At 44.8% G+C, this 24,357-nt stretch overlaps 2 protein-coding genes across 5 annotated transcripts in view; one reads left to right on the plus strand and one right to left on the minus strand.

The window, feature by feature from the left end:
• RGS20 (regulator of G protein signaling 20) overlaps nucleotides 1-24,357 on the minus strand; it is an 84,457-nt gene that overhangs the window by 44,699 nt on the left and 15,401 nt on the right. For 2 of the 3 annotated variants that reach the window (XM_077876938.1, XM_077876936.1), the window contains exon 2: nucleotides 16,374-16,679. In XM_077876938.1, coding sequence (XP_077733064.1) covers nucleotides 16,374-16,679 — 306 coding nt within the window. Of the gene's footprint in view, nucleotides 1-14,877; nucleotides 15,048-16,373; nucleotides 16,680-24,357 lie in introns of those variants that run through there. The other variant, XM_077876939.1, reaches the window with a different exon arrangement.
• ATP6V1H (ATPase H+ transporting V1 subunit H) overlaps nucleotides 16,467-24,357 on the plus strand; it is a 168,069-nt gene continuing 160,178 nt past the window's right edge. Inside the window, exons 1-2 of one of the 2 annotated variants that reach the window (XM_077876932.1) lie at nucleotides 16,467-16,598; nucleotides 17,460-17,519. The gene's annotated coding sequence lies outside the window, so the exon portion shown is untranslated. Of the gene's footprint in view, nucleotides 16,599-17,459; nucleotides 17,520-18,142; nucleotides 18,244-24,357 lie in introns of those variants that run through there. The other variant, XM_077876933.1, reaches the window with a different exon arrangement.

Genomic DNA, 24,357 nt, shown 5'->3' on the forward strand with positions numbered 1-24,357 from the left:
ATTCTGTTTATGCTGGCCACAGATCTTACAGACATTAGGCCTGGATGACTCGTTGCTAGTTGAAGAACTAATCTTCCACCAATTACAGCAGATGGCCTGTGACATGTGTTAATGTACATGCAAATTAGGGATAATAAAAGTATACAAAAATCTGTGTTCCTAAGTAACTAGCCTTCTGTACTCCTTGTAGATCTATCTGGGTAAATTTTTCCTCTATGTCTCTTGTTTCACAAATTCTACTTTGCCACACAGAAAGGTCTCCATGACCCCTTAGTGGATAGTAGTATCGAATCCTCAAACTCTGCCTTACATCCATTATTAGTTAGACATTTTCATCTTGCGATGATGATAGCAAGCTCCCATCCTATTTAGAAGCTTTTACATTGTAAGTAATTTGAATCTCCACAAGCCTCTAGCATCTGAGTTGTACACACAACATTTGTGCATATCATTTCCCTCTGGCCCAGGTTCATTAGTACTTCTGGGGCTTGTTAAATGTCCTTAAATTTTCCCATTTATATGAAAACACTGAATGTTGAAGTGATGGATACCAAAAGGAATCTTAAGTTCGTTCGTTCGTTCGTTCGTTCCTTCCTTCTTTTTTTTTAAGATTTTACTTATTTATTCATGAGAGACACAGAGAAAGAAGCAGAGACAGAAACAGACTCCCCACAGGCAGCCCGTTGGGGGATTCGATCCCAGGACTCCAGGATCATGGCCTGAGCCAAAAGCAGACGCTCAACTGCTGAGCCAACCAGGTATCCCCTTACTTCATTTCCTATAGGAGATTGTCTCTAATTGAATTTTTGGTCTTTCTGAATTTTTTTTAAGAGTACACCATTTTTCTAAGAAATAACATTACTGGCGGTTAAACATCATATTTACTTTCATATAGACTGTTTCTTATAAAAATGTAGTAATACTTCACACTTACATCTAGGTTATAGGTGAGAGGGAGATAAACCTTTTCTGTAAAGGACCAGAGAGTAATACTGTCGCTTTTGCGACCCATACAGTCTCTACAGCAACTCCTCAGCTTTGCTTCTATTGGTGCAAAAGCAGTCACAGACACCATGTAAATTGAATGGATGTGGCTGCATTCCAATAAAACTTTATGAACACTGAAATTCAAATTTTGTAACATTTTCATGTGTCAAGAGATATTCTTTTGGTGTTTCCCCCCCGAACAACTGAAAAATGTAAACATTGAGCTTCCACGTTGGTGAACACATCTAGCTGCTGGGAAGGTGGTGTATCCACAGAGGGCATGGAAGCTCCGTGCCCTTCCCTCTGCATCCCATCCACTTGCCTTTGCCCTCTGCATCCCATCCACTTGGCTGTGGCTGAGTTATTGGCCCCCCCCCCACTCCCCCCCTCCCCCCCACACACACCATGCAAGGAGGAATGCTGCTAGCAGACTGCCTTTGGATTTGAACTGTGACTCTTCCCTGAGTCCCCAGCCCACTAGCTTTAGTCCATCAAGATTTTGGACATACCAAGTTTCCACAATCATGTGAGCTAATTCCTCTAAATAACTCTCTGTCTCTCTCTCATTCTCTCTCTCTCTCTCTCTCTCTCTATATATATATATATATATATATATAATTTATTTTTATATATATATAATTTTTTTTAATGTAAAAACCATTTTTAGTGTGTAGGTCATACAAAAACAGCAATCTTGATTTGGCCAAGACGCCTTAGTTTGCTGACCTCTGTAGTAAATCCATAGCAACTCTCAGTAGATTTGTTTACAGTTTTAGAAAAGAAAGTGCATATTCTAAGGCAGTAATATCCCAAATCATGCTGAAGAATTTCTCCACTATAACCTCATGAAAATCTAGTACACCACAGCACAGCAAGCTACATACATGAAGAATATACACACATACATGTATATACATACATACATGAAGAATCTAATAAATTCTCATTTCTGCCTCAGGCCCAGGCCAGTCCCTTCATTTCAAAACACATCAATCCAGCTGCCTACTCACCCCCACAGTTGGAACTTTTGTGGATGTCTCAGACTTTGGGGTGTGAAGTGGACTCCTGAGTCTCCTGCCCTGCTCCCTGTTTCCTCTCCAATGTTCTCCAAGTCCATACATGGTGCCCTTTACCCACCCCCATCTGATGAATCACCTTGACTCCTCTCTCTGCTGCTCACTCATTGGCAAGCTTGCCAGATCTCCAGAGTGGATGTCAAGTCTGCTCACTTCTCTCCAATTCCATGGCCCCCCAGCTCAGGTGGGCACCACCTCTGCATGGATCAATTCTCCTTGTACTTTATCTCCCACAGATTTGCCATTGGTGGCAAGAGTTGAGTAGTTGCAATAGAGACCATATGGCCCCCAAAGTCTAAAATATTTACTGTTTACAATAGAGTCCACATTTTGTTAGTCCCCCTCCTGTGGCCTTCCGTGGCAATCTATGACATCAGAAGAAAATCTAAACTCTTTATCAGAGCCTACTTTTTCCACATATAGCTTCCAAATAATGCCGTTTCTCCTTTGTCTATATAAGCAAATGTAGTAGTAATCACACCTTACATTTAATTTGTGAAATGATTCTGTGGAGATTTCAAGATCCTATTTTATCAACAGGAAATTAAGACACAGAGAATTTGTGTGATATAACCAACTACCCAAAGTCAGCCCCTAAACAGACTTCAATCTAGATCATTCAGCTCTAGGTTTGGGTCCATCCCACCATCCCACAGTGCCTTGCTCTTCCCTCCACAGCTATGCATGGGCCACAGTGAGACAGGTTTGGATTATTTTTGGATGCCCGTAAGTAAATGCCTCTGGAGTCTTTCTTCTAGGAGGGTTGCCTCTGATTAGAATGGAAACTCCAGTGTACTACCTTGGTTCCATACACCCTTCATGTTCCCAAGAAAGTCTCTGGGGGCTGAGCTGATGGAATGTTTTTGTCCATTCCTAGGGTATGTTTGGGAGAATCTCTGTTCCTCAAGGTTCTGGTTTTTTACAACTTGTGCCAAAATAGCTACTGAATTTTAGGTTCCCATCCCCCCTTGGCATGAGGTGTTAAATAAATAAATGTTGAACAAACATTTAAAATTGAAAAAATTTCAAAGAACTAAAATGTTTAATGGTTATGCATTTTGGCCTATCTGTAGTGTACCACAGCTATTTGATATTTTTTTGTGTGAGACAATATAAGGCAATTAGACACAGAGATCCAAAAATAAAACCCCCAAACTGAGGGATATATAAAAAGGCTCATAGAGCATCTGATTTTTTATTTTGGCTCGGTCATGATCTCACGGTCCTGGATCCTGGGATCTCAGGTCCTGGGATACAGCCCCATGTCAGGTTCCATACTCAGTGGGAAGTCTGCTCAAAGATTTCTCTCTCTCCCTCTGCCTCACCCCCAACTCATGCTTTCTGTCTCTCTCTCTCAAAAATAAATAAGTAAATCTTAAAAAAAAAAAAAGGCTCATAGAGGACCAGTTTCCATTAAGAATATAATCTATATGTATTTCCTGACTCTCAGAATGCATGATATATTTTAAATAAATATATGCTCTACCTAAGTTAGTATTTATAGTTTTTTTTTAGGGGGGAGGAGTAGAGGGATAAAGAATCTTTTTTTTGGGGGGGGGATAAAGAATCTTAAGCAGGCTCCGCGCTGGAGCCCAATGTGGGGCTCGATCTCATGACCCTGAGATCATGATCTGAAACAAAATCAAGAGTGAGACGCTGAACCAACTGAGCCACTCAGGTGCCCCATAAATTAGTATTTACAGTTTTAATACTTTTATGATTTTGAACCCATCACTGAAAGATTAAGAAAAGAAATAAAGGCTTTTGTTTCATTTATGACATTTTTTGAATATGCCCAGGTGAGTTTTTCACTTTATCAGATTTTGCAGAATTGTACCTTTTTCATACTTCTTTGTATCTTTTCATTCACCCTCCTTTAACCCAAATTTATTCAACATGGTCTGGTCATGAGGTTCAGATGTTTTTGTTACTAAGTACTTCATTTCACCAAATAGCACAGTCTAACAAGGGCCAGAAGTGACTTAACTTCTTCAACAAAGCCTTAGCTCTAGGAGGTATTTGATAAATTCCAGTTTGTTGCATAACTAGATCCTACAGTTCTTGTGCCTTGACTTAAATCTGTCTACAAGCTGTAAGGAGCATAGTCTCTCAAAATTTAGGGGTCAGACTAGTGGAGCCCCACTCTCACTGTGCTGAGGAATTAAAGACAGGTATATCTGTGGCCTCAGGGACATGGACCTGAGATGCTGTCCTCCTTGCGCAGGTGAGAAGAAGCCTGTGTATACCAGAAACACCCATCTGTCTCTAAGAATATTTTCATCCTCTATTTAGAGCAGAATCAATTGTTCCCATAGGCTAGTGCAGTCCTCTTCTTTTTTATTTATATTTTAAAAGATTTTAAAATATTTATTTATTAATAGACACAGAGAGAGAGAGAGAGAGAGAGAGAGAGAGAGAGAGGGGCAGAGACACAGACAGAGGGAGAAGCAGGCTCCACGCAGGGAGCCTGACGTGGGACTCAATCCCAGGTCTCCAGGATCACACCCCAGGCTGCAGGCGGCGCTAAACCACTGAGCCACTGGGGCTGCCCCTCTTCCTTTTTAAAAAAGATTTTATTTGTTTGTTTGTTTATTTATTTATTTATTTGAGAGAGAGAGAGAGCACAAATGGGGGGAGAGAGGGGCAGAGGAAGAGGGAGAAGCAGAATCCCTGCTGAGCAGGGACCCTGACATAGGGCTCAATCCCAGAACCCTGAGACCACAACCTGCCATGAAGGCAGATGCCCCCCAGGTACCCCAAAAGCAGTCTTTTTTTTCTTTTTTAAGAAACAAATGCATAATTCAAAATAAGAGTGTGGCTCATAACAGAAAATTCAGTATGAAGATTAATTATATTTGAATCATTCATGGAGATAAGGTTAAAATTACTCCTAGCCCCCACACAGACACTCCTCTGCAAAAATGAACCAGCTGTCCTTTCCAGAGAATACTGGTAGACTTTTTAAAGTATTTCTCAATACTATTTTCTTATTGGCAACATCTTATAATAAACCATATTAGTATGACATCAGGTAGTCAGATATGGATTTTACTGAAAGACTACTTTGAATATAATTCTTTCTGTTACTAAATTTTATTTATTTTGTAGTTTACAAAACACAGACATTTTGGCAAAATATGAATTCATAAACTTATTTAGTAATATTTTCATAGATATTAAGTCATAGGTATAGGCTTTTTATATTAAAAGAAATCTTTTCAGAACCTTGTTTGAATGGTAAAAATCTCAGAATCTGTATCAGATAGAAATATATCAAAATATAAACATTTAAAATCAAATTACACAGGTTCAGGGGCCTAAAATAATGATGGATAAATCTTAGAGGAATAATGATAATAGGAATAATGATAATTCATTCCTACTGAATGCTCTCTTGAAACTTCTGCTGCACATTTCTTACTATAATGTAAGTGTAATTATTCCAATTATACATATTTAGAATTGGAGGCTCAGAAAAACTAAGTGAGCAAAATCAAAATTCAAACTCAAGTTTTCTTTCATCCTAAAGCTCATGCTTTTTATTTTTTTTATTTTTTTTTTATTTTTATTTTTTTGCTCATGCTTTTTAGATCACGTAACTGCAACATGAAGCATAAAGAGCTGTAAGGATCATAACATACTTCTTTTCCTTCTAATATTTTTAAACTCATAAAATATATAGTACACTTTATATTTGTAAATGGCAAGGTTTTTTTTTAAATGGCAAGGTTTTAATGTTCATTTTCTGAGTTATATTGGAAACAAATGATGTAATAGAAAGATAAAAATGTGATCCAAAGATAAAAAGAGGGATCCCTGGGTGGCGCAGCGGTTTGGCGCCTGCCTTTGGCCCAGGGCGCGATCCTGGAGACCCGGGATCGAATCCCACGTCGGACTCCCAGTGCATGGAGCCTGCTTCTCCCTCTGCCTGTGTCTCTGCCTCTCTCTCTCTCTCTCTGTGTGTGTGACTATCATAAATAAATAAAAATGTATTTAAAAAAAGATAAAAAGAAAAGAATGAAAAGAGAAAAGAAGAAACAAGGGATCCCTGGGTGGCACAGCGGTTTGGCGCCTGCCTTTGGCCCAGGGCGCGATCCTGGAGACCCGGGATCCAATCCCACGTCGGGCTCCCGGTGCATGGAGCCTGCTTCTCCCTCTGCCTGTGTCTCTGCCTCTCTCTCTCTCTGTAACTATCATAAATAAATAAAAATTTAAAAAAAATTTTAAATAAAAAAAAAAAGAAGAAACAAGGAAAAGAAACTTAAGAAAAATATCTTCAAGAAAAAAGACAATAGGTAAGGGCAGACTGCAGTTCCTCTGCACCAAATAAAAAAGTCAGATAAATAACTAGAAACACATTTCTAAACACATCAGAAGGCTGTGGAAGCAAAAAGAATAAATTAATTAAAATATCTGAGAGGGAGAGCTCTTCAAAAATGAGCAGTCCGTCATCAGGTATTTTCTTTCCTGACGACATTTGCTGACTCTAGGCTTGGGATGAGAATATAAAGGACTCCATTAGGGGCGCCTCAGTGGCTCAGTGGTTGAGCGTCTGCCTTTGGCTCAAGTTGTGATCCTAGGGTCCTGGGATCGAGTCTCACATCAGGCTCCCCGCAAGGAATCTGCCTATGTCTCTGCCTCTCTTTTTGTGTCTCTCATGAATAAATAAATAGAATCTTAAAAAAAAAAAAACCAAAAAAACGGACTCCATAGTTTCATGTGGAAGAGCCAGTCCCCATGTGTAACAAGGCCATCCTCAAATACATGCCTAGCCTTCTTGAGACATTTACCAGATGTGGAAGTCACTGGGTGAAGGTGGGGGTGGAAAGCAAGCTCAAAACCTCTGAAGGTTTTATGAAATTTATAAGTATCTCAGTCTTTCAAGACTGAGTAGATAGGAAACCCACTAGGCCTTAACTCTGAAGCCCAGGAGAGAAAACTCAAGGAATGGGAAAAAGCCAGAGGTTACTTATGTCTTATTAAATTTGTCTAATTAAAATTAAAACTTGCCCCAATTCATTTCAATACCTGTCAGTACTGAAGTGGTCAGCCCCTCATCCTCACAGAGGAAACCCCTCCAACAGTCCTTGCTGGTGGACAATATTATGTGAACAGATATAGTTTCTTTATATACAATGTGTACATACGATAAAACTTAGGAGGTATGTGAAGAGACTGAAATGTGACAGAAGAAACAAATAAAAGATACAGACTCACAATATTAATATTGTTACATATTACTCTTAGTAGATAAGAATTTGATGGATGAACCTGAAGAGAAGATGAATTTCATTAGAGAATTTAAATGCATTAAAAAGAATCAAATAGACATAATACATTGAAAACAAAATACTTTCTGAAATTGACAATTCCCTAGATGGTTTGACAGAAGCTTGGGCACAGCAGAAGACAGGATAAATAAACTAAAACACAGGTCAAGGGGATCCCTGGGTGGCGCAGCGGTTTGGCGCCTGCCTTTGGCCGGGGGCGCGATCCTGGAGACCCGGGATCGAATCCCACATCGGGCTCCCGGTGCATGGAGCCTGCTTCTCCCTCTGCCTGTGTCTCTGCCTCTCTCTCTCTCTCTCTCTCTGTGTGTGTGACTATCATAAATAAATAAAAATAAAAAAAAAAAAAACACAGGTCAAAAGAAAGTATTCAAAATGGAAGAAGAGAGAGAGAGACCCACCCCCAAAAGGGGATAAAACAGAGCATAGAATAAAAGACACAGCAGAAGAAAAAGAAAGTCTAACATATGTACAATTTGAATCCCAGAAGCAGGAGAGAAGGAGAGAAAAAGGGCACGAAGATGTTGAGTGAACATTTCCCAATTGTGATGAATGATATCAATCTACAGACACAAAAAACTCAGTGGGTTCAAAGTAAGACAAATACAAAACCACACATTTATTCTAACCGTGGCAAGTCAAAAACAAAGAGAATTTTAGATCAGTCAGAGGAAAAGCCATGTTACCTTCAGAGAAACAGGACTTCAAAAGAAACTGCAGAAACCAAAAGATAATGGTCTGAGAACGTAAAGTCAAGGCACAGGCTGGGATATGCAATACACACAGACACACACACATTTTTGACAACAACCTATATCCAGAATATCTAAAGAACTCTCATGAATGAAAAAAAGACAGACAACACAGTGGGAAAATGGGCCAAATACTAGAAGAGGCAGTTTATAATAGAAGATATACAAATGGCCAATAAAAAGATGCTCAACATCATTAGCAATCAGAGAGATACAGACTAAAACCACAGTGAATTACCACTACACTGCGGCCAGAATGACTAAAATTAAATGGGTGAACAATGCTAAGTACTGGTGAGGATGTGAAATAATACACTGCTGGTAGGCTTGTAAATTAGTTTGGAGTGTAAAAACAGTTTGAAAACTGAAAGTATCTAGTAAAGCTAAACACATACTGGATCTACTACCCTGCAATGTCATTCCTGGGCATCCAATGGAAATAAGGCTTATGTTTGTCAAAAGACATGAATAAGAATACAAATATTAGCATTATTCAAAATATCCCCATGCTAGAGACCATTCAAATGCCTTCCAATAGTGAAATAGGTAAATTAACTGTTTATGTTAACACAAAAGAACACTGGATAGCATTGGAAAAAATCACAATACATGAAACAACGAGTGAATCTCAAAAAATATATATATAATGCTGAGCTAAGGAATCAGATGCAAGGAATATTTACTGTATAATTCCATATGAAGTTCAGAAAAGGTCCAACTAACACAGTTGACTCTTTAACAACATGGGGGTGGGGCGCTGAGGGCTCCCATGCAGTTGAAAATCTGCCTGTAACTTTTGACTTCACCCCCCAAACTTAACTATGTAGCCTACTGGTGACTGGAAGCCTCACCAGTAACATAGAGTGGATTAACACATATTTTCTGTCATTAACACGTATTTTCTGTCATAACATTCACTGTATTCTTATAATAAACTAGAGAAAAGAAAATGTTATTAAGAAATCATAAGGGAAATACTTTTACAGTACTGTACTGTATTAAAAAAAAATCCATGTAGAAGTTGATGCAAACAGTTCAAACTCATGTTGTTCAGGGTCAAGTTTGAAAACTTGTGAGAGTGGTTATCTGTGGAAGTAAATACTGGGAAGAAGCAAGAGGGGTTCTTATGGATATGAGCTGAAATTACTCTATATCTTGATCTAGAGCAGTGGTGAGTGCTCTTGCCCCCGGGAAACATCTGGCAATGTCTAGAGACATTTTTCTTTGTCACATCTAGGGAAGGGTGCTACTGGCATCTGGGGGTGGAGGACAGGAATGCTGCTACACATTCTCCAGCGCACAGGTCAGTCCCCCAGGCAGGGAGGTATCGGGTCCCAAATATCAATAATGCTGAGATTGGGAAATGCTGATCTACACAATAGGTACTTACATAGGGGATACTCATAAAAGGTTTATTAAGTTGTACACTTAAGATGTGTACACTTTAGTATAAGTTATAACTGAAATAAACAAAAGTAAAAGCAATAACTAAAGTCACAAAAGTACCTATAGCTCCTAACTGAAATTTAGCAAATGTATATAGAAACTGTGTTTCAGCTTTATGTATAGTCTAATTCATTAGGGTCATAATGACTTGACTTTGTCAGGAATTGCATTTAAGTCAGGAAGAACAGAACTCGTTATGTACCACCTCCATTAAATGATTAAATGGCAAGATGGGTGCTATTACTGATAGCACAAGATGTATGAATTAAGATCTGGGTTATTTCTAGGAATGTATATTTGTAGAAACACAATACAAGTATATGGTAAAGTCCACACATCTGGGATTTTCTTGGAGCCATTCTGCTGAACTGGCTTGGGATATTGCTACAAAGTCCCTCCCTACTTAATGCCCTGTATTTCTGTCCAGAAGATACAGAAAAATATACATGTACTTTTAAGTAGTAGTCCAACCTTCCTTCCAAAGAGAGTAACCTTTTGCCACTAATTAGCAACAAATTAAGAAATCTAGTCCCTTAAATCTCATTCTGACTCCATCCTGAGATGTAACATTCATTTGCAAAGGTGGGGTCAGGCATCCATTGCGTCATTCTTTCCACTGTCTTGCATAAATGCAACAGCTACATAAGCTTATGTTGATCTAGCCATACAGCCATAGAAGGGTGAGAAGTGCTGGGTGTTGCGAGCCCTGGAATAGCACCACAAACCTGTGTACCAGCTCTTGAACAAATACTGTTCAGTCAGTGTGAGAGGGGACAGGCACTAACAGAGACAAAGGAGAGAAAAAGGTGTACTCTTCTACTTCACTGTTAGGCTGACTTGCTGTTGTACAACCCAGGATCTTAGGAAGTCAGACTGCTAAGTAATTGCATGAGATGCTGTTGTCTAAAATCCAAATACTCATACGTATTTTAAAAGGATTTTGCAAAAAAAAAAAAAAAAAAAAAAAGGATTTTGCTGTTTCAAGTAAAATTAAATAATAATTAGAAATCAAGTACATCCAAACCAGAACAGTTAACGGGCTTTAAAGTCAGTGAAATAACTGAAGTAAAGTGTCACTGCTGGGTAACACTGCATATTACTCCAATTTCACAAATGATTCCCCATGCAAATAGCTAGAATCTAATCAGCTGGATCAGAATCGGGGCAATTTATTTTACGAATCCATCATCATGTAATATTCCCTTGTGCTCTCAGTTACATCAAACTTTATTGTGAATGGTTGCCACAGAAGCCCATTTGATTGTACTACAAACTGATTCACCCCATGCAGCATTATCTAAATTCATGAGCTGCTCAAGGTAAAATTCATGGACATCTCAGATAGTGCCCAGTAGTCAGTGACTCACACTTATTGTACTAAATCCTAAGCTGTGACTCAGAGTGAACCCTGTCAGTTGCTGACAGATACTATATGTATTTGAATAGAAGCTCACACTGTGAGTCACCTGGTGGTATACTGAAAACCAATCTGAAATATTCCCAATTGGACAATGATTCATGTTATAATCATACTGGGACTTGACTTAACACATGTGATTTCAAAACTCAGTTCTGCTGAACTGGCTTGGGAGATTTCTACAAAGTCACTCCCTACTTAATGCCCTGCATTTCTTTCAAAAAACATGTGGTAAGCATACAGAGGTGCAAAGTCAAGGGTAAGATATCCACTTTATGCACTGGAGGAACAATGGTTTCCTTCTTCGAAGACGCAAGCACAGTTCCTAGAAGTGTCTTCTTTGGAAGACACATCATTCCTATGATCTTAAATAACTACATGAGGCCAGATGCTTATTTGAAAGGCTCTGCCATAATGATTCCTAAACTGCTCATGCCAGGGCTGAACTCTGAAGCTACCCCCACTGCACCTGTCTGTGGAAGGTGAATGTCATTAGACTACCACATGCAAAAGTGAAAGAACTGTAGGATTTTAGGAGTTGATACTCAAGTGCCTGGAATGGAAATCATTTACCAAACTACTGCATTAAAATAAGAAAGCTTTTCCCCCCCCCTTTTCTCTTGCTCATTCACAACATCTGGAATAATAAAATCTCCTATGCAATTTTGAAGGCCTTCCCTAAAAAGCTCTCAAGTCAGCAGGAAGGAGACTTCAAGAAACTAAGAAAAGCTCAAAAAACGACTTCTAAGGAAGTCAAGGGATTAATAGAATATGCAACCAATTGTGTACTCCAGAGGGACTCTGGATTCTAGTGCTGGCTCTGCCTCTGGCTTGATCTGTGACCTCAGCTTACTTTAGGTTAGTTTTGCAGTCCTACCTTCTGCTGTGCGGGACCATGATGAAGCTGTGGGACGGTAGTCAAATTACTGTCTTGTCTTTCTCGTGTTGTATATAACACATGCTTGCATATTTTCCCTTATGTAATGGCTTCTAGTTTCCTATTTGTTAAAGGTTCATAAGTCTGTAGAAGACAGGAAAACATCAGTGTGGTGTATACAAGCCTTGGGGAGCGAGTAAGAAGACTGCATTCTAATCCTATTTAGCTGGAGATCTCCAGTAGGGACTTCTACCCTCTCTGAATGTTTCCTCAGCTGTAAAGTGAAGGAATCTGACTTTTATCATTTTCTTTCTTTCTCTTTCTTCCTCTTTTCTTTTCTTTTCTGTTCTGTTCTTCCTCCCTCCCTCCCTTCCTTCCGTGATCTCTGTGCCAGTGTGGGGCTTGAACTCACAACCCAGAGATCAAGAGTCACATGCTCTACAGACTGAACAAGCCAGATGACCCTACCTATGTTTTTGATACTAAGAGTATCTTTGCTAAAATGTTTACAATCACCTTAGAGAAGTTAGCATTTCTAGCTTCCAAGGTAAGTTTCCCGATTCTCTTAAATTACAATTGACCTGGTACAGTATTTTAATGCAGACATTGGATTTTTAAAAAAAAAATTATTTTATTTATGATAGTCACACAGAGAGAGAGAGAGAGAGGCAGAGACATAGGCAGAGGGAGAAGCAGGCTCCATGCACCGGGAGCCCGACGTGGGATTCGATCCTGGGTCTCCAGGATCACGCCCTGGGCCAAAGGCAGGCGCCAAACCGCTGTGCCACCCAGGGATCCCCGACCTTGGATTTTCTGTATATATCATAATGTAGTGTGTAGTATTTTTTATGCATGTTTCACAAAGTGAAATATTTTGAAGGTTGGAGATAATTTTCTTAAGACGCTGTTTGAAATATGTATTTCCTAATTATTTTAAATAAAAAGGGTCCAGATGGTGTAGAAATGCACTGCATTTAAAATGTACGATATCAACACAGAAAATGTTTTGGAGATGGACATCTTTTACTTTATTATATAAACTCTTCATAGCATACCAAAAAATGCACTTTGTTTCTGATCTCATGATACAGTATTTTGAAGGCTACTTAGCCAATTTTGCATAAATATAATAATAGTAATACCAACTTTTGTTTGGTATGTGACAGAGCTCTACTGCATTAATTTACTGAATGGCAGCTACCCTATCAAGTAGGTATTTTTTCTTATCCTCATTTCGCAGCTCATGAAACAATGGCATCAAAACGTTAAATAACTTGCCCGAGGCTACACAGCTAGGCTGGGATTCGAATCCAATCGGTTAGGGAACCCAGGACTCTGACCTGCCAGACAATACTGTCTCTCATATGCGTTACTAATACTCGATACAGAAGATGCCATTTAGGGGATCCCTGGGTGGCTCAGCGGTTTGGCGCCTGCCTTTGGCCCAGGGCGCGATCCTGGAGACCCGGGATCGAATCCCACGTCGGGCTCCCGGTGCATGGAGCCTGCTTCTCCCTCTGCCTGTGTCTCTGCCTCTCTCTCTCTCTCTCTCTGTGACTATCATAAATAAATAAATCTTTAAAAAACATATTTAAAAAAGATGCCATTTAATGAGAAGGTAAATACGATGAGGCTCAGTAGAGGTGATGAGCAAACATCAGGTCATGAGCAAAAACAAGAATATAGAGTCATTTTATGACAAACGTCCTCGCCAAGTCTGGGGGGGGGCGGGGTAAGTCCGTTTCCTTTCCTCAGCTGGGATCCTGGTTTAGTCAATTCCATAATCTTAACTAGAAGTTAAGTGGTCAACCGTAACCACGAGAAGCAAAATGAAGCCACGCCACGCAGGGTCCTGGGCCCGGGGGAGGGGGAGCGACCCGAGGGTGACGCCTGGAGATTGGGGCGGGAAGCTCCCTGCCCCCCCGCCCCGGCGCAGACGCTAGACCGAGCCCAGCGGGCGAGGGGCCGACTGCTTCGGCCTGGAGGGCGGGAGGCGTCCGGCCCGCGCCGCGGGCGCCCGGGGAAGTGCGGCAGCCGGGGTGCGAAGGGGCCGGGGGCCTCCCCCGGAGAAGCAGGAAAGAGCTCCCCCTCTGGCGCCCCACTGCTCCCGGATGGAGCCTGCGCCCACTTGCCCCCTCCAGCCCGCCCAGTCCGCCGCGGGCCGCGCGCTCGCCCGGATTCCCCCATACCCGCCCCCCGCCCCCCGCCCCCCGCAGCCGGCGACTCCGAGACACCCACTCCTGCCTGGGAGCGCCGCCTCCCGCGGGGCCCGTCCCCGCCCACTCGCCGCGCTCGCCCGGTGCCCGCCGGTTCCCGCCCACCCCGGCTGCGCACCCCCCCGGGGCCCCTCCCCGCCCACCCCCCACGGCCGGGGACCGGGCCCCGCGCGCCCACGCCCCTTCCAGGGTCCGCAGCCGCGCCGCGGGGACACGTCCCAACTTACCCGGAGACTCCGTCGCCGGGGTTTGTTCAAGAGCAGCAGCCGCGGCGCCCGCACCTCGCGCCTGGGCGCTCCCGGCGGGTTCCGGGAGCCTGAATGCGGACACCGGGTCAGACCCGCTCCCCGGCGCCACCGCCCCGGCGGCGCTTTTCTTACGGAGGCTCCGGGATCCAGGGAGTGTCTCCTCCCCCCCGCCGGCGCTCCGGCTGCGCGGCCCGCGGAGGATGCCGACGTTCCCACCGCCCGGAGTTCCCCAAGCCTACTTCGGGAGGCTTCCAGGGCTGGAGCCCAGGCCGCCGTGGTTGGGTCGTGCGGACGTCCCGGTGGACCCGGCAAAGCTGATGCCGGCGGCTGGACGCCCCCCTTGAGACCCAGGCACACTGTGAGCCCGGGCACCCCCGGGACGCGCCGACCGACCTGCGGGGCTGCAGGGGCCGTGAGGCGACCGACCCGCACCAGCTCCCGCCACCGCGGCTCCGACGAGAGCTCCCGGTCCTGCCCTGCGGGCGCGCCCCGCCTGGCCGCCGCCCCCTCCCAGCCCGAGGCCTTCGAGCGAGTCCGAGCGGGGGCAGGGGCGAGGGTCGCGGTACTCACGAATTCGCCGTCCGCTGGGCGAGCCGGAGGGGAAGCTCGGGCCAGCTCGCCTCGGTCGGCCGTGCGCATGCGTCTAGTGGGTGCCTTTTTTTTTTTTTTTTTTTTTTTTAAATATTACAATACCACCTGGTAGCTTTACTTCGCCCGCGACTGCTCGCCTCGGTCTTTCCTCTCACCTTCTTCTCCGTCGCTCGGGCTCCCTCGGCTCTGCCTCCTCCCCCCCCGCCCCCCCCCGCCTCCCCGGCCGGGCAATCCCGGCCTCGCCTCCCTGCTGCCGCAGCGCGCTCCACTGCGGCGGGGGCTGGGGTCGCCCCGGGCTCCCGGAGGGCCCCAGCCGGCGGCGGGGCTGTAGCCCACTCCCCCAGCCCGCGGTTGGGCCGAGCCCGGCGTGCCGGCACTAAGCCAGGCGAGCGCGGCGAGCGCCTGCAGATCGCCTCTGCCCCCCTTGGCTTGGGCGCGCGCGGGCCGAGCGAGACTCGGTAGTGCGGGGACGCGTGCTCAGACCCGGTGAATGGAGGCGGGCGGAGGGAGGTGCGAGCGGAGGGGGTGCTCCAGCCCCGGAGAGTCACGCGGCGGACCACCCGGCGTCTGGAGGGCAGCCCCCTACCTTCTTCCTCGCCTCGGGTGCTTCTCCGAGCTCTGCCCCCGTCCCACCCTGGTGATGCCTCTGCCTGTCCCTCACTGGCGACGAGCTCCACGCCCTCGGCCGCCGCAGCCCGAGGCCCCACCAGGTCGACGGTGGGGGTAGGGGCGAGGCGCTTGGCTAACTCCGGATTCCGGATCCCGCTGAGCCCCCTGGCAGCTGCCTGCCGTCCCCCGGTCTCCGAGCCCCAGGCGTAGGGAGAGACCTGGGGGCGGGGCGGAAAATACGCGGCAGCTCAGCTCCTGGGGCACAGAGCCCCGGGGATCCCCGTAGGCCCCTCTGTGCGCCCTCGGGAGCGAGGCGCGCACGGACCGCCGGGGCCCGAGCAGGAGGTTGGAGGGCCAAACTGAAGCTGGAAGCTGACCTGACACAGAAATAGCATCACGTCATTTCCTCCCCGGCCTCCAGAGCCTGCGGACGGCCAGAGGGCAGGGGAGTGGGCGCGAGGAGGGGCGGAGGCGCGTTGCGGGGAGGCTCGGAGCAAGGGGTTGAGCCGCACGTTAAGAAGGAGAGTTTGAGAAGCAGCCTCAGGAAGGGCGAGGACTCCCTCCCGCCTCCACTGCTTCCATTCACACTGGATGGAAAAGGTCCAGGAAAAGTAGCTACCGGGGTCCGCTGCGAAAAGGAGTGTCAGCCGAGGCGCCGGCGCCGTTTCCTTGAACGTGCTCAAGCCTCTCTTAACCTTCCCACCAAAACTCTCTGCCTCTGCCCCCACGCCTCCCGCTCTGGCCCCTCGCGGCGGAGCCCCTGCTGGCCCGGCGCGGAAGGGGTCAGTCGGGGTCAGGACGGAGCTGGGGGTGCGCGTGTCCGGGTGAGGTCGGGGGTGGGGCGTGCTGGGGACCACAGTACTCACGGGCACGGGCGAGCTCTGCCCCGCGCAGGCGTCCTCTTCCCTGGGCGCGCGGCCCCCCGGGGGTCGGCTGGGCAGGGCCAGAGCTGCCCCCAGCAGGAGCGAGAGGCGGCCTGGCCGCTCCCCGTGGCCCCGCGAGAGCCTAGCCGCTGGCAGAGAGCGAACGGAAAGCAGGAGGGAGAAGTCCGGGCGCCGCTGGGGAGTCCCAGAAGGGGGTCGCCGGAGAAGGTGAGAGAAGAATCGCGCGAGGCCAGAGAGCGTGCCAGACAGGAGGCTGAGCGGCTTCGGGGCAGCGGGCGAGTCTGGGAGCTGTGCAGGGTCGGCAGCAGGCAGGGCAGGAGGTAGGGGGAGAGAAACAAAATCAACACACCGTTACTGTTGGCTCTAGCTACAGATAGAAGAAAATGTGTATTTACTATCATTTGCTACAGCATTTTGAGGCTGTATTTTGGGGGTGCAAGAGAAGGTAGGTGAGAGCAAAGGGAAAGGCCTTTGGTTAGATTCTCCTTCTCTATTCTCTCCTCCCCCCTCCCCTCCCCCCTTTCTAAACTCTGTGCTACTCAGTGTGGTTCTTAGACCAGCAGCTTCAATAACAACCAGGAGCTGGTCAGAAATACAGAATCTGGAACCCTGTCCTGAACTAGAGCATCAACATGTGAATGTTAACATTCCCAGTGGGGTTTGTATGCACCTTACATGTGAGATGCAGTGTAAAGAAGCGTCTGTATTGGTGTTTCTTGGTTCTTTAGGATTTCCTAGTGAATGAAAATTCACTTTTGCAACTCTTGCTCATCTCCCATTTTCCCTCTGACCTTTCCCACCTCCCAAAGTGCCTAGAGTTCTCCCTGCTGAGTCATAGAAGTTAGACTTGGTTACTAGGTTCCCTTGTGAGAGGTGTCTAGGGGAGAACTGATTAATGGCAGAGGACTGAGCAATCCGAGACCAAGGCTGGGTGGAACAAGGGACTGGCTGATTTGGCTTTGGCTGTACACGTTGGAGTGGGCAGGATACTAGGACTGTTTTGGGTCTCATAAGTGCACACTATGCAGGGCCCCTTTCCACACTCTCATGTGTCCATCTTATTCTCAGGAACACAGGCCTTTGCACCTTCCACTTGTTGCGTGGCATATCAAAACAGCCAGTGTGAAGGTAAAATTATTATTATTTTCTTTGAAAGTAGAGGGAGGCATTAATTTAGAAGTCAGAAACCCAAGGTTCTAGACTGAGCCTTGCAACTAAGTCCACTGCTTAACCTTGGGAAAGTCTCTTTATTCTTTGAATTTATCTGCTTCATTTATAGAGTAAAGGGATTGAACTCTGGCTTTTTAAAGTCACCTGCCTAGTCAGGTCTCATTTTTAGAGCTTCATGGTCCACTAACATTTAGAGAAGTTACAATCCAGAACCTAACTCAGCCAATACAAACAGCACCCTCAAGCAAAACAAAAAGACAATTTAATCTGTTTGTGAAAAACAAGAGTGGTGGTTGCCAAGAAATTGGAAGGTGGAGGCGAGAAGCAGCGAATAAAAGTGACAGGGTGGCGAGGCACGGGAGGGGGCTAGGCTAGCGGGGCGGGAAGCGAGGCCCCAGGGCGCGGCCGCCGCTCTCCAGGGTCCTGAAGGCGGGAGCGGCCGCGGGCGGCCTCCGTGGGCTTGGCTGCGTTCCCCCTGCTCCGCAGTTGGCAGGCCCCGCATGTTTTCTTTGGGCGGTAGAAGTCTTGTGGGAAGCAATTGTCGAGAGGGAGGGAGGAAACCTAGCAACCCATTCTCATTCATGAGGCCCTTTCTGGGAAGCCGCCGAGCGCGTTGGCCGATTTGTCTTTCGGTCGTTTGTATGCGCCCGGGGAGAGAGTGGAGCTCGGTTTGCATTTCCGAGTAAGTTCACACTGTTTCGCTTCCCCTGATTACCTTTTCCTGGAGAATGGGGTCTTTCTCCTAGAATTTTCATTCTCTCCGTTCAATTGCTTCTTTCCCCTCCCCTGCTTTCTGGCACCGTGCGTTTATTTTAGGGATTGGAGCTGAGAGCCCGGGAGGCTCCTGGAGGAGGGCCAACAGCGCACTCGAGGCGGGGGGCGGGGTGGGAGGTGGGGAGGTGGGGAAATGAGAGAATTGGAAAATACTCAGAGCGGGCCTCGGCGCCCAGCTTTGGTCTCGCGGGGGAGGAGGCAGGGACGAGTCCCTTGGTCTGGGGTTGGGGTGGGTGCTCAGGAGGCGCCAAGCGAGCTCGGACGCCGCGGGCAGCTGGACTTGGACTGATCGCAGTTCACTTCGTGCGCACCTGCCGGTGATGGTGGGCCAGTGGCCGTGGCCGCGTCCGTCTCGGGTGAGCTGCCGGACGACAGCAGAATCCTAAGCGGAGGCGGGCACGGGGGCCTGAAGGACCCCATGGAGAGGAAGTCAAGAAAGAACCGGTTCAATCCGTGGTGACCCAGAGCCTGACTAAGCCCGCCAGCGACCTTTTCCGACCAGCCTTCATAGAAAGGCTTGAGCAAAGATTAAATCGCTGGAAATGAGCAACAGGTACACTTTCTAAGGGCCCAAAGGAGGCTTCACGGGACTTCTGTGGGTCCCAGAATTTGCATCTCCAGCTCATATTTTCAAATGGCTTTGTGAGAATGTGTGAACCTATAACCTGACCCTTCTCTCCTCCCAAGTCCTTCTTCCCAAGTCACTTGCACGTCCTCCCCGCCGCCCCCCCCCGCACCCCCCCGCACGCTTCATTAGGCATTTTGCTTCGGTCTTTGCTTCAAGACAGAGACGCTTGTGAGGGAAATAGTGGAAATGTTCAGGCAGAATAAAAGTCCCAAACTCAGCCCCAGAAAACCAAAGCCCCTGCTCCGCTGCTCCTTTGGAGACAGTCAGCTTTTACCCTTCCCTAGGTTGGTCTTTTCTCTCAGGATCAGTAGCCTGCTCTCCAATTCTGGCTTGTGTCTGGACACGCGGCAGTCAGAGCAAGTCTGGGCAGGGACGACTGGCTTCTCTAACAAGCAGGGGGATGAAGCATGATAGTGTAGGGTGCTGAAATCCTACTCCCTCTGGCTCTCCTGGCAAGTACAGAGCCCTGGAAGTGTCAGTGGAGCCACAAAATTTGATCTGATAAAATTATCTGAGGAAAGACTTCTGCTGCCTGCCGTGCTCCAGAAATCCCTGTCTTCCTTTTAGGCCAGATTCTAGATGACAGTCTGAGGGTTTCACTAACATTTTGCACAAAATGAAATCATCTTGGAATCTGTATTACTGAAAGCATCACTCCTTAGGGATCCAGAAGACTTAGGGAATACTTTATAAAGATCGAATATCCCCTTCCCTACTTAATCATATTGGCTACGAACCCTGCAGAGGAAAAAAAAAAAATCACCACACCCAAATCAATATACACAAAGTCTCACCCCTTTAAAAGGCAAATTGAAATTTTGCATTCACCCCTAAATAGCATCATTTCATAAAGGAAGCATTCATGGCAGGATTAAACTACTTTTAATCAAAAATTTCTGATAGACTTTAGAATTAAAATCACAGGATGGAATTTGAAATTAGATTTAATTTTATGAGAGGACCTTTTTTTTCTGGACTCCTTTTTTTTAACCTCTGTTTTGCTTTGATTTAGCCATATTACACATTTTTATTTTTTCATTATTTGGAGAAATAATTCCTCCACTTGGATCTAAGAATCTAATTGGCAATGATTTAAAAGTCTAATACGGCAAGTCTTTGCTTGTGCTGACTTTAAATCATGCAGATTGGAAAATGGCAAGATAGAAGATAGACAGATCATGGATAGTAGAGTCACAGGTTAATATTAATTTGAGGCCAACCAAACAATGATGTTTCTATTAGGTTCTGCTTCAAATCTTGATGTTCTTAGTGAAAGTACAACTGTTAAAAAGAATATCTCTGTAGCTCATAATTAGTTTTGACTTCATTCTTTTAATAACTCTCTAGTGGGTCTATGCCTAGGGCTTACATGGAGGTGTTACAAGTAGATGTTACATACTGGAGCATTGGTAATAAGGGGGGGGGGGGTGGAACTGGGAACGGAGGGGACCAGAAATGAGGGCTACTTAGGTGACAGGCATGTCTGGGGGAGGGAAACACTGCAGGCTGTCTGCTCAATTCTTTGAGAGATAACTGGGCCCTTTGCCTTCCTGCTGGTGTTCTTAACCAAGTGAGGAGCTTAATATAGGAGGTGGGTCTTTATTTGAATCTATGTTCATATATTTATTTGATTATACACAAAACTGAACTCTTGGTATTCCACTCCAAACTTTCTGCTCCACCTCGGTGAATGGCCACTTGATCATTTCAGTTCAGGTCAAAACCACTGGAGTATCCCTGCTTCTTACATTCACAGTTATCACTGTGTTATAGGATGAATTGAGTCTCCCTCAAAATCGTATGTTGAAGTCCTAACTCCCAGTACTTTAGAATATGGCCTTATTTAAAAATAGGATGGAGCAGATATAATTATTTAAGATGAGTCATGTTAGAATAGCATGGGCCTCTAATCCTATGTGACTGGTATCCCTATAAAAAAGGAGAAATTTGGACACAGACACACACAGAGAATGCTATGTGAAAATAAAAGCAGTGATGGAGATGACGCATCCACAAGCCAAGGAATGCCAAAGATTGCCAACCATCAGAAATGAGGAAGAGGCATAGAACAGATTCTCCCTCTCAAGAAATCTGGCCACGAGACTGAAACATAGAAACTCTGCCTCAAAAAAAAAAAAAAAAGAAAAAGAAAAAAGAAACCCTGCCTCAGTTTCCAGCCTGTTGACTTATCCTGCAGATTTTAGATCAAGACTGAAACATCAGTTCTAACCTGAATTTCCAACCTGCCAGCTTACCCTACAGATTTGAGATTTGCCAGCCAACATGATGGAATGAGTCAATTCCTTAAGATAAATCTCCCACTCCCTCACCATCCCCTTTCCTTCTATCCTCTCCCTGCTACTCTCTGTCATCATCTGTCTATCACATATATATCCTATAGGTTCTGGTTCTCTAGAAAATCTTGTCTACTACCCTTTGATATAGGTCTTATCATCATTCATCTGGACTTCTGAATTACCCTTCTAGCCGGTATTTCTACTTCCCCTTTGCCTCGTTTCTCTCATTTTGCCTCACATTCCTTTAATATTGAAGCTAGGATTTTTCTTTAAAATGTAGGTCAGGTTATGCCACTCTGCAACTCCAAACTTTCTATTGGCTTCTTATTTTGGAGTAAAATCCAAAGTCCTTACACTAGCCCTTAAGACACAACATGAATGGTCCATCCTACCGCTAAGATCTCCTCTTCCTGTAGAGCTATTCTTGCAATATTGGTTTTCTATAACACTTATTACTATTTGGCATATTATGTATTTACTTCTTTTTTTAATGATGAAGTAGTAACTTTTTTCTCTTTTGTTCATTGCTATGTCAATAATGCCTAGAACACTGTTTGACCCTTAACAAAGTGCTCAATAAGTATTTGTGAGACGAATGAATGAAAAAGCAAGCTCAAATATTAGTCATAAAAAGGAATGGAATTCTGGTGCATGCAACAACATGGATGAACTTTGAAAACATGCTAAGTGAAAGAAGCTGGACATAAAAGGACAAATATTGTATGATTCCATTTAGATGAGATACCAAAACTAGGCAAATTCACACAGATAAAAATAATAGTGTTTACCAGGGGCTGGTGGGAGAGAAGAATTGAGAGTTACTACTTAATGGATGCAGAGTGTATGGGTTGATGTAAGAGTTCTGGAAATAGACAGTGGTGATGGTTCTATAACCTTGTAAATGTATTAAATATCACTGAATAATACACTTAAAATGGCTATTTTATGTTATTTTTATTTTACCACAGTTAAAAAAAAAAACATTAAAAACTCTTTGGGGCAGCCCGGTTTAGCGCCACCTTCCACCCGGGGTGTGATCCTGGAGACCCGGGATTGAGTCCCACATCAGGCTTCCTGCGTGAAGCCTGCTTCTCCCTCTGCCTGTGTCTCTGCTTCTCTCTCTCTCTCTCTCTCTGTCTATCATGAATAAATAAATAAAATCTTGAAAAAAAAAAAAACCTCTTTAATGTCAGCTCAGAGGAGCTTGAGAATGTCTACTCAATGGGGAAAAACAACTGAGTAAATCACTCCTGATTCTGCCAGAGATTTCACCTACCTCTTGAGCTTCCCTTGCCTTGATTTTTGCTGCCACCAGCTACAAGTTTGCAGGATAGACATTGCCAACTTTCATTTCATTCCATAGATTGTGGTATGTAGAAGTAGAAAGAGAATAGCTGAAGCAGGATCCAAGAACAGTCTTGTAGGCTCTCATTTCTTCATTCTTTCAACAAACATATCTCTTAATTATCAATGTCTAGATACTCTGGATTTGATTTGGGGCGGAAGAAAATGATCCACTCCTACAGTGTGGTGAAGGAGTGTATAGTGAGAATCTATGTAGATTGTTTAGGACAAGTAAGTCATGGCAAGGATTTTGGATTTCATTTTAAAAGCAATTGTAAGTCATTGAAAAGTTTTAAGCAAGAGAGTGACATGATCTAATTTATAATTTTAAAAGACTCCATGGTTCTTTGTATTGGAATGATTGGTGGGGTGACAGGCATGGGATTAGTGAAAGCAGGAGGCTTTACCATAGTCCAAGTGAGAGAAGATGATGACTGGGACAGAAATGGGAATAAAATATAGAGAAATAGACTAAGATATGTTTTAGAGAATTAATAGCACTTCGGTGGATTGGATGTGCAGGCTGAGAAAAGGGAATCAAAGATAATACCCAAGTTTTCTGAGATAAGCGGCTGGGTGGCTGCCTGAAATGAGGAAAAGGGTGGGGAATCAAGAATCCTGGTAAACACATTCCTAGATGCCCATGAGTCATTCAAATGGAGATGCTAAATAGGCTGTTGTAAAACAGCTTTGAGCTCAGGGTAGAAGTCTAGGTAGGAGTCTAGGAGATGTACATTAGGAGTTATTAGCATAAAATGGTATTTAAAGCTATTGGAATTGGGTAAGATTCCTAGAAAGAGATGAAAAGATAGAACAAGATTGAATTAATTTAAAGAGTCTGAACCACATCCAGATGGAAATGGGAAGCCACTGAGAAAACTTAATCAGGGAGTTAACAGAATCAGGTTTGTATTTTAGAAAGATCTCTCTGTCCTTTTGTGTTACTCAGAGGTAGGCATGACTGGAAAGAGTGACCAGGGAAGATGCTGTTGCAATAATTTTTGGGGAGATGATAGTGACTTGATCTAGGAAAGCATTAAATGGGATGGAGATAACTAAATGAAGAGATCAAGAGATACTTTTGAATAGTGTGAACAAAATGTGGGGATTGATTAGAAGTATGAAATGAGGACAAGAGCAAAGTCAAGGGTTATGCCTCCCAAATTGTAGTTCAAAACTGGATAGATGATAGTACCATTTTTACTGAGAGAACTTAGGAGAAGAAGAGTTTGGGCAAAGGTAAAGAATTTTGAAGTGCCTTTTAGATATATAAATGTAGATAGTCAGTAGATTTTTATAAATTCATGTGTGGACTGCAGCAGACAGAGCCTGAGTGGATTCATCAATCCTTAAGCTGTCTCAGAGCCTTTGACACTGCTCAGATTAGCCAGAGAATGAGTCCAGGGAGAAAAGAAAAGTCCAGTGAGAAGATGAAAACCTAGGGAACTTCTAATATTTCAGAGTCAATAAAGGGAGAGAAATTTTTAAATGAGGTGAAAGGGAGCAGCCAGAGAAGAAGGAAACAAGACAAAAGGGACATCATCTGTTATGTTCCAGACTCTGGTTAGATGTTAGGTCATTTATTTTTGTAACCCTGCAAGCAGGTATTGACTTCCTTTCCATTTGACAGAAGACTGTTTTGAGACTCAAGTGAAATAACTTGGCCAAAGATATTTATCCAGAAAATAACAGAACAAGTTTGAAGGAATTTAACAAGCTTGGACTATCAAGTTTCTACCCTTTGTATGTTGGC

This window comes from Canis aureus, chromosome 28, assembly GCF_053574225.1.
Source record: "Canis aureus isolate CA01 chromosome 28, VMU_Caureus_v.1.0, whole genome shotgun sequence".
NCBI lineage: Eukaryota > Metazoa > Chordata > Mammalia > Carnivora > Canidae > Canis > Canis aureus.